This window comes from Meriones unguiculatus, chromosome 10, assembly GCF_030254825.1.
Source record: "Meriones unguiculatus strain TT.TT164.6M chromosome 10, Bangor_MerUng_6.1, whole genome shotgun sequence".
Classification (NCBI taxonomy): Eukaryota; Metazoa; Chordata; class Mammalia; order Rodentia; family Muridae; genus Meriones; species Meriones unguiculatus.
In genome coordinates, this window is record NC_083358.1 from 6,007,860 (window position 1) to 6,021,106 (window position 13,247).

At 47.6% G+C, this 13,247-nt stretch overlaps 1 protein-coding gene across 4 annotated transcripts in view; it reads right to left on the reverse strand.

Moving 5' to 3' along the window:
- Positions 1-12,695, reverse strand: part of Zc3h18 (zinc finger CCCH-type containing 18) — a 44,477-nt gene extending 31,782 nt beyond the window's left edge. The window contains exons 1-4 of one of the 4 annotated variants that reach the window (XM_060391840.1): positions 12,505-12,695; positions 4,378-4,982; positions 1,427-1,511; positions 588-659 (exon numbers count right to left, since the gene is read on the reverse strand). In XM_060391840.1, coding sequence (XP_060247823.1) covers positions 588-659; positions 1,427-1,511; positions 4,378-4,968 — 748 coding nt within the window. In that variant the 5' untranslated portion in view covers positions 4,969-4,982; positions 12,505-12,695. Of the gene's footprint in view, positions 1-587; positions 660-1,426; positions 1,512-4,377; positions 4,983-11,608; positions 12,350-12,504 lie in introns of those variants that run through there. The other 3 variants (XM_021631167.2, XM_021631168.2, XM_021631169.2) reach the window with 3 other exon arrangements.
- Positions 12,696-13,247: the final 552 nt, after the last annotated feature.

The following is a 13,247-nucleotide window of genomic DNA, read 5'->3' on the forward strand; positions in this document are numbered from 1 at the left end:
TTAAATATCAAAGTTTTTAAGAACTAAGACATAGTGTTACACCCCTTCACTCTTAGGGTGCTTGGGGCAATGGCAATGTCAAGTGAAGGTCACCAAAGCACACAGTGTGTGGGTCTTGGTGCACAGAACACGCCAGCCAGCTGCACCCCAATCCCAGTGTACACTATCAACTGTGCAACTTAGATGGGCCAATTCTTTTCACTTGGTATCCCAAGAGCATAATCCCAGAGAAGTGAGCCTGAGCGGGATTCTCGTGAACGTTCCATCACAAGGGCGTCTCTCAGCCTGGAGGACAGGGCTGTTTGTGGATCATTCTTGGGCACAACCTTCCCCATGAACAGGACAGGATTCCACTGCCCACCTGTGGAAGTCCCTGCTGTTCAAGTACAGTGCCATGGTCTCAACCTGCCATCTCCTCCCCAGCTCTAATGACACTAAGGAGGAAGGGCCACAGCAGCTCTGCCCCTCAAGCCTCCTCCCTGTTGGCGTCCCAGCTGTGCTCTGGATCCAAGAGAAAGAAAGAAGTCTGGCCTCTGGCTCAGGGGACTTTAAGGCACAACAGAGAGTGAACACAGGATATTTTGTACCTTTAACCTGGCCTCTGAGTGGTATGGAATTTGGTATTGGTGGAAGAAGAGTGGATAATGGTGTCACAACATCTGGAAAAGAAGTACAGGAAGCTCTTGTGAACTTAATACTGCACACACAGGCTGGCGAGTGAGCAAAGTCATCCACACACAAGAGAAAATACCTTCCTATATGTCCAAGAAAAATGTTCAACAAGAAATATACCCAAACCACTGTGGCATATCCAAGCAAGTCTTACAGACTAGAGACTCTTAATTCCATTTCTGAATTCTCAAGGCTCTGCAAAGCCAGGGCATCGTATTACTTGTAATGTGGTCAGTCCAGATCAGTAAGCAAGACTCAACTGCCGCTGCTGAAGCTACGTAACTGCACTAGTCCTTCACAGGAATGCCTTTCAGAGGCTCTCCCTTGCCTTTCCAATACCACCCACAAATAAAGGACCCGCTTCTGACCTATCTTGTAAAAAGTGCTTCTTTCTTACAGAGGTGGGGAATACGAACACTGGACTAGTTGGCCTTATAGAAAGGGCCACTCAGAAACAACTGTCAGTGTCTGTTACGGCCTTGGGTCTGTTGTAAACAGTGGGCCTGAATCCTTCAGGGTAAAAAAACAGCAGGGAGCTCTCCTCCACGGCAATTTTTAAAGTGATGACAGGACCAATAAAAGGGTAAACTATTTACCACCAATACCATCCTCACTACCATCAACTCTTGCAGTCTAATCCCATGAAGCCTCACTGACATGAACAGTGTGGCCAGATGAGGATGAATTGCCACCATGGCCCCAGGAAAGCAGAGGCTACACAGATGGCTGCAAAAAGCTGGAGGCAGACAATTACCTTTCATGAAGAATCGGCAGGTGGGGCGAGGCCTCACCTTCCGGTCACTGGGGTCCTTCACTTCGCCTTCCTCCAAGTCATCATCCTGGAACAGAGGACAGTCATCTGGAGGTGAGACGCCCCACTTTGACCACCACACCTCTTCACTAGGCCATAAGCACAGAAGTGGACATGGAGAGCACCTACCTTTTCCACAGGTATGTCCTTAGCAGCCCACCTCCACTTTCCCTGTCTTAAATGCCCAACTGCACAACAGTCTCTAGCTCACCTATAATCTCCGAAGAGTATTGTGGGAATGGTGGCTTCCCAGACACTGAAGAGAACTTCGGTCTGTCTCTATCAGGTGTAAGCAGGAATGGTCAAATGTGGTCTTGACTACCCGTGTACACTAAGTGTATAAAGCAAGCACTTCATGTCTTTTGCAACTGAATACTACTTGCTTCTCAAGGGGGAAGTCAGGTGACCCTGATGGGTAACACCATCTTGTGGCTCATTCTTCACTTCACCATTACTTTAGAGTGACCTAGAGCTTTAGAGAACAGAATTCAAGTTGCATTTCCAGGGTCCTGACAGGCAGCCAAGTCCTGACCACTGCTCTGGGCTCTCCCCAGCCACCCCTGTGCCCAGAACCTGTCCCCACCAACTTATGCCCACCATCCTAGACCCTGTGCAGTCAGGCTACTCCCAGTGTACTCCCAGTGTCCTGTGCTTTCTGGATAGCACCGGCACCAGGGGAAGAGTGAGCAAACATGCCTCCTGCCTTAGCCTGCTGATCCCACAATAAGACAAAAGCCATGAGCCTAGAAGTGAGGGAGCAACCCCTAGTCAGACACCTATGGGATGTTTCTGGTACCCTGCAGGTGAAACTAAGCAAGGAGTCTCTGGGAACACAAAAGAGCTTTACAGGTCACAGGGATCAGAAAGGATGCCTTTGCTTTCTTCTGGAGACAGGGGATGCCGTGCCACAACTGCTCTGCAGGACCCCATGCTCACTAAAGGTCAGCTGTCAGGAACATTCTTTCTAGCACACACCAACAAGTAGGTGTCCTGTGCAGCTGGCCCACAGTCCAAAACTGCCTGTAACCTGAACACTCACGTAGGGGCACTGCCTGGGAGACGCTCATGCTGCAGGGCAGTCTGAAGATAAACAGGCCTTGGCCTAGAAGACTGTTCCTAAGAAGGCAGTCTGGTGATGCAACAATCTGAGGCTACGATAAGAATATTGCATACACTAAGCAAGAATCAACAGTCAATAGCCAGGCTGTGGTGGCACATGCCTTTAATCCAAGCACTCAAGAGGCAGAGGCAGCCAGACCTATGAGTTCCAGGCAAGTCTGATCTACAGAGCAAGTTCTAGGATAGGATAGCCAGGATTACACAGAGAAACCCTGTCTCGAGAGAGGGAAAAAAAAAATCACAGTGGAGGCTCATGAGCCTACAGAGAGGTAGCAACAAAGGCAAAACATGCAAATAGTATTGTGGAGTGGGAGGGAGAGACAGGGTCCAGGAGAGGAGCTTCCAGAAAAAGTGGCTGCTGGCCTGGAGTCACTGTGCTCTCTTGGGCCAAAATTACCATTCATGGTGCCCACTTGTCTACCTTCCCTTTATATCTTCAGCGTGTTATTGTGATCCCTGTATATGTCTGGGACTACCAATACCCAGAGCTTCCAAACAGCATGAACCGTAGGCTACAGGAACAGTCTGGTAGGAAGGAAGTGGCCTCTCCTGTTACTGAAGGATGCTGGGCTGGGGGTCTTCTAGTAGCATGCTGCTTCCCATGGAGTGCAGGAACATTCACATGGGGGTAGCATGCAAAGCAGGAAACACAAACATACTGTAGAACTCTGGGCCAGAAAGTGAATTGGTAGATTCATCCTTTACAATGTTTCCACGGGAAACCAGCGCACCAAGACCTTGGGTGCTGTCTAGGATGGACTTGATTCAATCTATTTCCCCACTGCACATACCCACAGCACAATATAAGTTGCCAGTGCCCCTACTGCCAAGGAGCTCCATAATTCCTGGAAGACTCTCAACCCTATTTGACTTTCACTGTGGGAGAAGGGCACTTCACAGGCAGCACCCGGCACCAGGCACAACGAAAATAGCCAATACTCTTAATATCACAATATCTTTTCCCTTTTACCAATCCTGAGGTAGAGATCAGTTTCCCCATAATGGAAGCACAGATGACAAAACACAAAATCTGCACAGCAAAGTCATTCGTGAGGGGGAACTGAGCAAGTTAACTCAGAAGCACACTTACTACACAGCTGGGAGAGGAGGTGAAGCATTTAAGACTGTATGCTTGCAGCCATACATAGCCTACCCACCCAGGTCTACTCTACTGTTAGGACACAAAGTCACCCTCCATCCATGACACCCTAAAATGAACTAGGTGTGCAGGGACCAACAGGCTGCTGCAGAGACGGTGCATGTGGGAACCTGGGGTCCCCAGATAGTGGTCCACTCTTCCTGGATCACCGAGAGATGTTTAACCTACCTTCCACCAGAACGACTCAGATGAGCAGTCTCTTTCTGGGAATCTCCAGGTAGCTCATCTGCTCTGCCCTCTCTTACCTGCTCTGAACTTTGGGCTGTGTCTCTCAAAACCTCCTGGTTCAAGCTCTTACAACAGAATCATTGGCAAAGAAAACCTGATCTGCACACTCATGATTCCATGTGAAGGCTGGTTTTAAAAGTGTCATCTTCTGTCAGTGACCGTAGCTTTCTACTCTGAGGATTTTTGCATGAGCCTACCTCCTATTCTCCACTGTGAGCACTTCCTTTCCTGCCTCAACACAAGTTCTCACTTTCCTCCATGCCTACCCCAGCCCACAATAACCATTTCTTTAGGAACAAGGGAACCTGAAAATCCTGCTGAGCCCACTTTGCCTGGATCAGGGGTGCTGCCAAAGGGCCAGAGTTCTTGTCTGCTCTGCCATACTCACATCTATCTCCCCATCATCGATCTCTCCATCGTCATCCTCTTTCTTCTTCTCCTTGGCAGCTTCTGTGGTTTCTTTTTCTCCCACACTTTGAACATCAGGCTTCCCTTCCTCCCCAGGAACACCTTCCCCCTTCTCCTCCTCATCCTCTGCTCCAGCCTTCTCAGCTTCTTCCTCCTGGGCAGCAGGAGCTGGCTCCTCGGGAACCTCCTCATCGTAGTCTAGCTCATGCTCATCCAGTTCCCGGGTCACTGAGGAGGCTTCATCTCTAAGGTCACTTGTCCGGTCTTCCTCAGCATCATCCCCCTCCTCACATGGGGATCCCGCTGGGCCCCTGCTCAGCTCAGGGGCCTCTGAGTCCTGATCCTGGGACTTGGGCTCACTGGCTCGGTCTTCCTCATCCGAGTGAGTCTCCTCTTGGCTTTGTACCCTAGCTACATTTTCCTCATCCTCCAAATCAGAAGCTCTTTCTCCAGCACCATCCAAATCTTGTTCAGATCCACTTTCCCTCAGAATGTCATCATCTGAGAGTGCAGGCTGTTCTTCATCCTCTGGGGAGCGAGGATCCAGTTCAGGGCTCTCAGCCACATCCATCAGGACCCACAGATCTGCAAGACACAGCACAGACTCAGCATGGGCCCATCCTCTTGGCCTACGTTTCCTCTGCCCTGAGGAGGAAGGACCCTTCCCAAAGCCACATGCCTCCCTGGAGAGTTCCAGGGCATAACTCCAATGTTTATGGTTAGTCTTCACTCAGCCCTTCATCTTGCCTGAGCTAGCACAGGTGAAGAGACATGAACAATAACAAGCCAGGACAACAGAACAGCTGCAAAGGACAGCTATCGGGATTCAAGGGAACTGACTTCTGAAAGCAAGGTTTCTACAGTGGAATGAGATGACACCCTAGGTCAGCAGCAGTTTCCACCTGAGCCTGTTTCTCTTTCGTTGCCTCTCACAGTTTCTTGTCACCTCTTCAATTCTCCTCCCTGTACCCTAAGACTCAAACTCCAGGACCTTGTTCAGACATTCTACCCAGCCTCCAGCATGTTCTCCAAAGGCAGTGCTCAATCTAGAACCAGTGACAACACAGCCCAAATAACCAAAGCTATCCAATTATCTGTTGTTCAAATGAATTATGACAAGAGTATTTTTAGACATTTAAATCATATACTAATATAAAAGACCTTTCCTTTTTAGAAGACTTTCTTCTATTTCTATAAATCCAGATCTAGTCAAAGCAAATGTTTTCTGGTTTTCCCACCTCCACAACTCATAGAGAGCATTTTGCTCTTCCGGGCGTAGTGGCACATGCGTGTAATCACAGCACTACAGCTGGAGGCCTCCCTGTGTTACACAGCAAACCCCTGACTCAATAAAAAAATGCACCGCCACACTTGTTCTAAAAGGTGACCACCTAAGCTGGGTTAGAGAGTAAGTGTAGATGTCACATCCAGCACTCAGTAGCCAGTATTTCTATCTCATCAACTATGGATGGTACATTACAACACAAAGAAGGAAGGGGCTGGAGCTCATCCGACTCTATATTCTGATGCTGGGAAACCACAAGCTCTGTGATACTTAGCAAAATGTACAACTTATTCATACCTGTAGCCTGGGATGCACACTGAGTCAAAAAGGCCTGCCTGAGCTCTAGAATACACTTGTCTCAAAAATGAAAAAAAGATGGATTAGCAAGATGGTTTTGGTAGGTAAAGGCACCCACCAAGCCTGAAAACCCAAGCTGGATCCCTGGGACCAACATGGAGAAAGAGGGCTAACCTCTGCAGGTTGGCCTCTGACCTCCACATGCTCTATGACACTGACACACACAAAAGAGAGAGAGAGAGAACAAGAGAAAAAAATTTTAAAAGATCATGTGTTTTAAACATACAGTGTTAAAAGAGTTGGCATCCAAAACTACATCAAAATATTTTTATCCAGGTACAGTGGCACCTACCTTTAATACCAGTGCCTGGAAGATAAAGACAGAGGATACAGAGTTCAAGGTTATCCTCAGCTAATATACCGAATATAAAGCTAGCCATACCTACATGAGACAGTCTCAAGCAAAAAACTATTTGCTGTGCAACTGATTATACAATAAAAGAAATCATTTAAAATCAATTGTTTGTAAAACACAATGATCACAATATAAATTTACAGATCAATCCAATCTATCAACATGAGGTGGTGGTGGTGCATGGCTTTAATCCTAGGACTCAGGAGGCAGAGGCAGGTGGATCTACTAAGGGAGTTCCAGGATAGCCAAGGATACAGAGAAACCCTGTTTCTTGTTCACAAAACAAGAAAAACAAACAAACAAACAAAAAAACAAAAAACCAACCAAACAAACAAAACCCCAAAACAATCTATCACGGGTCACTCAAAAATAGACGGCAGACAAGATTTTCTGGTCATCTAGCATCAGTTCAGAGGAAGGAATACTGAAGGCGAACTATTAAGAAGACAGTCCCACCTGGACATAGTAAACACATGCCAGTTTGGAATGCTGGGATTTGTGGGATGAGACAAGAGGACTGATGAGAGGCCAGCCTGAACTATATAGTGAACTGCAGCCCATCTGGGTTAAAGAGTAAGAGCAAAAAGCAGTAGGAGCAAGCTTAGAAGCTATGTGCACAGCCTCTGATCTCTGTGGAGTGCCGTGAGGGTTCTTGCTGCCTGAGGCACTCCTGCAGTAGGCATGAGTGAATGCCTTGTAGGACAAAGGCCAGACTGGGGATCTGTGCTTTTCCACTGTTCAAGAAAAAGTCTGTGCAAAGTTCCAATGTGTGTAGTGGATAGTTTCAGCAATTAAGTCAGGTTAATACAAACAAAATAACTCCAATATGTCAACATAAGAAACACATGAATTCCTTGGTGTATAACATCTGATCGCTAGCTTTGAACAATTTTTATTACTTTGTATGTTTTTAAGTCTCCATAAAGGCCTACAGACTTTTCATCTCTTCAGCTGCCCTTAGGGGTAGCACCTGGTACCCACAGAAAGTCAGCCATGCTGAATTGGTGACCAAGTCTCTCATATGCCCTATTTAAAACCTGACAAATTCCTATTCTAGCATTTTATAGCTAAAGGAAACCTTATAAACAAAGTTATCTTTTAAATCAACTCTTATGAAAACCCAAGCATCCTATCTAATTTGGAAGTTATACAATTGATACTGCAGAAATCAAAGCCCATGCTTCACCCTGCTACTGTCCTTGTAACACAATATACCTTGTTTATGTATGGTTAACAAGACCTTCTAACCTACTCACAACCCTTTTCTCTGGCTCTGGTATACCTTTTGCTTTTGTTTTCAGTCAAAATTTGGTCTAACAAGTTGTTTTTTGCGTTTTTAAAAATCTTGAGATGAAATCCTATGGTAAGAAATGGAGACAGAGTACCTAACTAAATATCTGAACTGTAGCAAGGCTGGTAAAAGAGAGAAAGTGTCCTCTATTTGGGGCTTCTGAGTTAAAACTAAATCCTTCTCTATTGCTTCCTGGATTTAAAGTCTTGGGCCATGTTAAGTAAACTTTCCAGGCTTCAATGTCTTCATTTAAAATAGGAGGACAACAGCAGCTCCTTTATAAGGTTGTTACAACTCAACACCTGGTGATGTGCCCAAGACATGTGCTATACAGTTGTATTTGAACTGAAGAGAGAACTCTCTAGTTAAAATACCATCCTCATACCAGTCCTGTCAACTTCAGTTCAAGTCTCCTGGAGCCCTCAGAAATAATACGCTGTTTCATTGGTAAGTACTGGGATAACACATCCACCATGTGCTGAGAATGCTGCAAAAGTTAACTCATTTCCTCATACCTACCTTTTTTTTTTAAAGACAGAGTCTCATGTTCCGTCTGTCCTGGAACTCAGAAATCCACTTGCCTCTGCCTCCCAAGTGCGAATAAAGGAATATGACACTATGCCCAGCTTCCTCACGACTTTTTTTTTCCCAGTGTGCATTAGTGTTTTGCCTTCACATAGTCTGTGTGAGGGTGCAAGATTCCCTGGAATTGGAGTTATATAGACAGTTGTGAGCTGCCACGTGAGTCCTGGGAACTGAAGCCAGGTCCCTCTGGACGAGTAGCCAGAGGTCTCAAACACTGAGCCATCTCTCCTGCCACCCTCATGGAATTCTCCATCTCTATCTCAACCCTCCAAGGCCATACGGTTACTGCATTCACCTCAGGATTGTCATTCAGGCATATTCTGGAACCTGTGTCCAGATGGAATCAGTTCTATCCCTAGCCACTAAAGTTTTTACTATAAATCCTTTTTGGTACAGCCCACGTATAAACTAGGGTCTTTATAAACCTGTGGGTTCTATTTCCCTCTTCTTCCCTCCAAATAATAATGCTCTAGACACTCTCCACAAGTACATCATTTTGACACAATGACACAGCCAGGGTGACTAGCTTGAGAGTCCTGAAAGGCTGGTGTGCTGTATTCATGCAGTGTACATGAGCTTTTATGCCCTCCAGGTGAATTTACAGTTACTTTAACTGCCACAAGTAGGTCAACTTCTGCTTTGTGAAGGCAGTTTTTGGCACATGTCATAAAGTGGTGGGGTGAATGGCCCTGTTTACCTGTAATTGTCCTGTTGTGTGTGTTTGGGGAGGACAGATGACTATTAGGATCACAGGCCATTCTGAGCAACCAATGACAGGTATAAATAAATCAGGACATACAAAATTTCTTTCTTCCTATCTGGCAGTTCAAAACCCCAGAATTTCTCTCTACATTAGGAATATTGTTTCTTATGCTGTACATTCTTCTGTTGGTCTAACTACACTACAAATTCCAAGTTTATTTGAAGACTGTCGGGAGGTCTCCCCTTCCCGTGTTATAAGTTGGGATCTTAAGTATCCAAAAGCCCAAGTGTTAAAAGCCTTAGTCTCCAAGGACTCACTACTAAGAGTTGCAGTTTACGATTCTCGGGGGCCCCAACCCTGGGACAGGTGTCCTTGTGTAGCCCAGACTGTCCTGGAACTCACTCTGAAGCCCAGGCTGTCCTCCAACTCAAGAGTGCTGCCTGCCTCTGCTTCCTGAGCACTGAGATTAAATAAAGGTGTACACCACCACCTGATTCGTGTGTAGTAATTTTTAACAGGTAAGTCCTAGTGGGAGACCTTTAGGACTCCAGTCTTTGCTTTCCTCTCTGGTATTTGATGAGGTTGAATGGTTTTACTCTATCACACTCTGGCCATGATGGGCTACCTTATCAACCAAACAGTCTAGATTCTAGAATCTACCACCAACTTGAGAGCCAAAGTATACCTTTTTTTTCTCTTGCTCCCTCCCTGGGGGCCCCCCATCTTTCTCTTTCTTTTCTTTCTCCCTCTTTCCTTCCAGAGATAGAGTCTCTCTATGTATCACTGGTTGTCTAGAACTCTCTCTATAGACCAGGCTGGCCTCAAATTCACAGAGCTCTAGAGGCCTGCTTCTGTCTCCCTAGGATTGCTGGGACTAAAAGTGTTTACCACTATATGGACTTATACCTTTTTTTGGTATGAGTTCATCACCTGAGGTATTTATCATAGTGATGGAAAACTGATACACTCTTCCTGCTCCTAAAGAGTGAGGAGAAAAGATGGAGGCTCTCAAGGGGCTGGCACTCAGCAGACTATACACCACATACTGTACTCTATCTGGCTGGGGTACTTCTGAGACTGCAGCAGCAATCATTAGCATCCACAGGAGGCACAGCCAGGGCTTCTGCAGTGCAGTTATTACCTTGCAGAGGTCTCAAAAGGTTTTCTGAGAAAAGGAGCTGCACCGTCTTCCTTCCCATGTGATCTCCTGGGATTGTACTACTGGAGGCCACACTCAGGTGAACATCTTTCAGAGACAACCACAAACCTATGTTTGTTAGAAGCACCCCAAGTCATACCTTTAGAGCAGGAATCACTCTGGGGATCAGGAGACTGCGTGATCTCTAGCCCTGCTCCAGCCAAGTCCACTGTCTCTCTAGGTGCTAGTGTTCTGTTTTGAGACTAATTTTGTGTGTTTCCTATGCCGGCTGCAGGGAAACACATGTCCTATTACATGTCAACAATGAATTGAAGGTCTTCAGGTCCAGCTCAATGTACTCCCATGTTTACAATCTTCTTACCCAATCACCCAGTAATGTGGGACTCTCACAAAGTTAGAGCTAACCTATCTAACCCACAGCTCCTACCCACAATGGTGAACCAGTTCAGGGGATAGAATGACACAGTCTTCCACTATCTCTGTCTCTTGCTGCATTTGACATGGTGAAAAATACTTGATGAATAAATGACAAAATGCCATCAATCCAGAGCTACCTGTTGCATGCCAGAAAGAAACACCATCCAGCTGCCTAATCTGTAAAACACCATAACCAGAGCTCTGGCGCAGCGTGCTCTCCTCTTGTCTCAGCAGCAGCTCTGGGTGGCCAAACTGACTCCCACCACAATACTAGTGGCAGAGCAGTATGTTACCTTCTCCTCACAGTTGGGTTGCTTTGTGGAACTGCTACAAGCTACTTAAGAGCCTGGCTTGGTGAAACCCAGGTAAACATCTCTTGGTCAAACAAGGGGTGTGACTTTTTTTTTTTCCTTCTTCTTCTTCTTCAAGACAGAGTTTCTCAGTGTACCAAAGGCTGTCCTGGAACTTTATCTGTAGACCAAGCTGGCCTCAAACTCAGAGATCCACCTGCCTCTGCCTCCCAGGTTCTAAAATCAAAGGCTTGCGCCACCACTGCCCAGCTGGAGTGTGACTATTAACCAATTTCTTCACATGGCTTACTACTGAGAAAGGTGTTCCAAGTAGGCCTTGGCAAAGGAGGCTCAATAACATACAAACACAACTTCTGGGAAACTTTCATTTTTGAGACAGGTCTCACTATGTAGCCCTGGCTGTCCTGGAACTCACTATGTTGACCAGGCTAGCCTCAAACTCAGAGATCCTCTTGCTTCCCCCAAGAGCTGGGATTAAAGGGTGGGCTACACGATCAGCTGTGAGAAACTACGTTTAGCAGAGCAGATCCTATGTTGATGTCTAAGTTCTATTATGCCTGGCTAAAATCCTCATTCAAAGCTTCAATGTATACTGCAAGAATGTCAGGATTGTTTAAAAAAGAAAAAAACAAAACTACCCCAAAGTAACTTAGGCTAAACAAAAACTCTTTGATAAGGAGGTAGTCAACTTGAGATGGTCTGTACATGACAAAGTAACTCTTTAAACATGAGCACGGCAAGAGCTTACCTGTTGGGTGTTCTGAAGTAAATCCAGAGTTCTCTTAAAATGTTTGCGCATTCCCCACCTACAACTACTGAGGAGTTTCTGGCTTTGGGACATATTGAGCTGGTTCCAGAACTGGCTGGGCTTCGTACGTGCTCAGATGATACAGTCTCCTCTCAGGGGCTGCATATGGGAATTATCCTAGGAGTTGAGAATCTTAACCCCTGCCTTGGGATAGGTAATGTGACGAAGTCGAACCAAATGCCCTCTTTCATTATCCCCACATGGGTCTAAACAATTACCTACTCTTGTGCCCGGTAACCTCAGCTGTCAAAAGTATTCGGGGAAAACTTAATTTCCAGCAGTAGCGAGACTACAAGTCTTAATTTAATTTCCTTCCAGCACTACAACTGTTTGGCTACTTTACACAAAAAACTCGGCGTCTCTGAGCTCCCAGTCCAAGAAGCGAGGTTACACTTCCTAAGAGATGAGGCCTCACGGGGCACAGTGGGTACGTCCAACCTGTGCACACTTGAAGTTGCAAGAGCAAGTTGCAGGAGCCTCCAGAAAGCTCAAAGTTCCCTGTAGAGCCCGTCTAGAGTCCAGGCGGGTCTCCTCCCCAGCCAACCTGCGCTCTTCTCTCCCCTTTGTAGGCGGCGAACATGTGCCACGCCGAGCAGCCCGGAAGGGAAAAATGACAGCTTCAGGAAAGCCAACTTCACCCATGGCAGACCGCGGCGCGGGACGTCCCAGGCCGCAGCGGGCTCGCGCTTCCCCGCTGTCCCGGGCCGCGCTTCGGCCCGCGGCTGCGCACAGCCGGGGGCGCGCCGGAGCGCTCGGGAGGCGGCGCCGGGCTCCCGGGCCTCACTCCCGCCGCCGCTGGGGCGGCCTCCTCCTCGCCGCCCGCCGGCCCCGCTTACCTCAGCGCGAAGACGGGAGGCGGCCACGGCTCCGCTGGGGTTGGGGCGGCGTGGACAGGATGTCCCTTAGCTTTTCCGCTTCTCACTGGCTCCGGCTTCAGGCACGACGCGGGCGGAACAAACGGGCTCCACTACCCGCGGGGGCCGGCCATTGTGCGACGTCATCAGGCCGCGACGGCCGGCCTGTGGGCCGGCGGGCTTCCCTCGCTAGCCCCGCCTTCCTCGTGCTTCCTTCCGGTCTCTGCTGGCCCCTCCTCCGTGGTGCGCGCTCGCAAGTCTCCGCTACTGCGCAGGCCCACCGAGGTCGGCCTGCCCTCTGGCCGGCCTCCTAGCGGCGCATGCGCAGTCAAGGTTCACGGTTGCCCCCGGGTAGGGAGTGGACTGAATGCGTTCCGGGTAGGGAAAGCCCTTAGAGGCTCTTGCTGTGTGCGTGTAGACACTCCAGGGTGTGAAAACAGGATTCGTTTCGTCAGGGCGCAGATCTTCTGCTTTATTAAATATCAATGCTTGACTAAAGGTGTTTAGGGGGCTGGAGTGTAGCTGGTATAGACAGCACAAGCCAAGTATGCGTGAGGTCCTGGAACTCCCCCAGAAATAATTTTTGGAGGCGCTTGTAGAGTTTAGAGTCTCTTACTGCTTCTGTGGCGCTAAATATTCCTGACCTCGTTAAATGTGATTACCTTGACCCAGTGTAATCCCCCTGGGAGGACTTAAACTGATTGGAACATTTTCAGCCCCCTGCT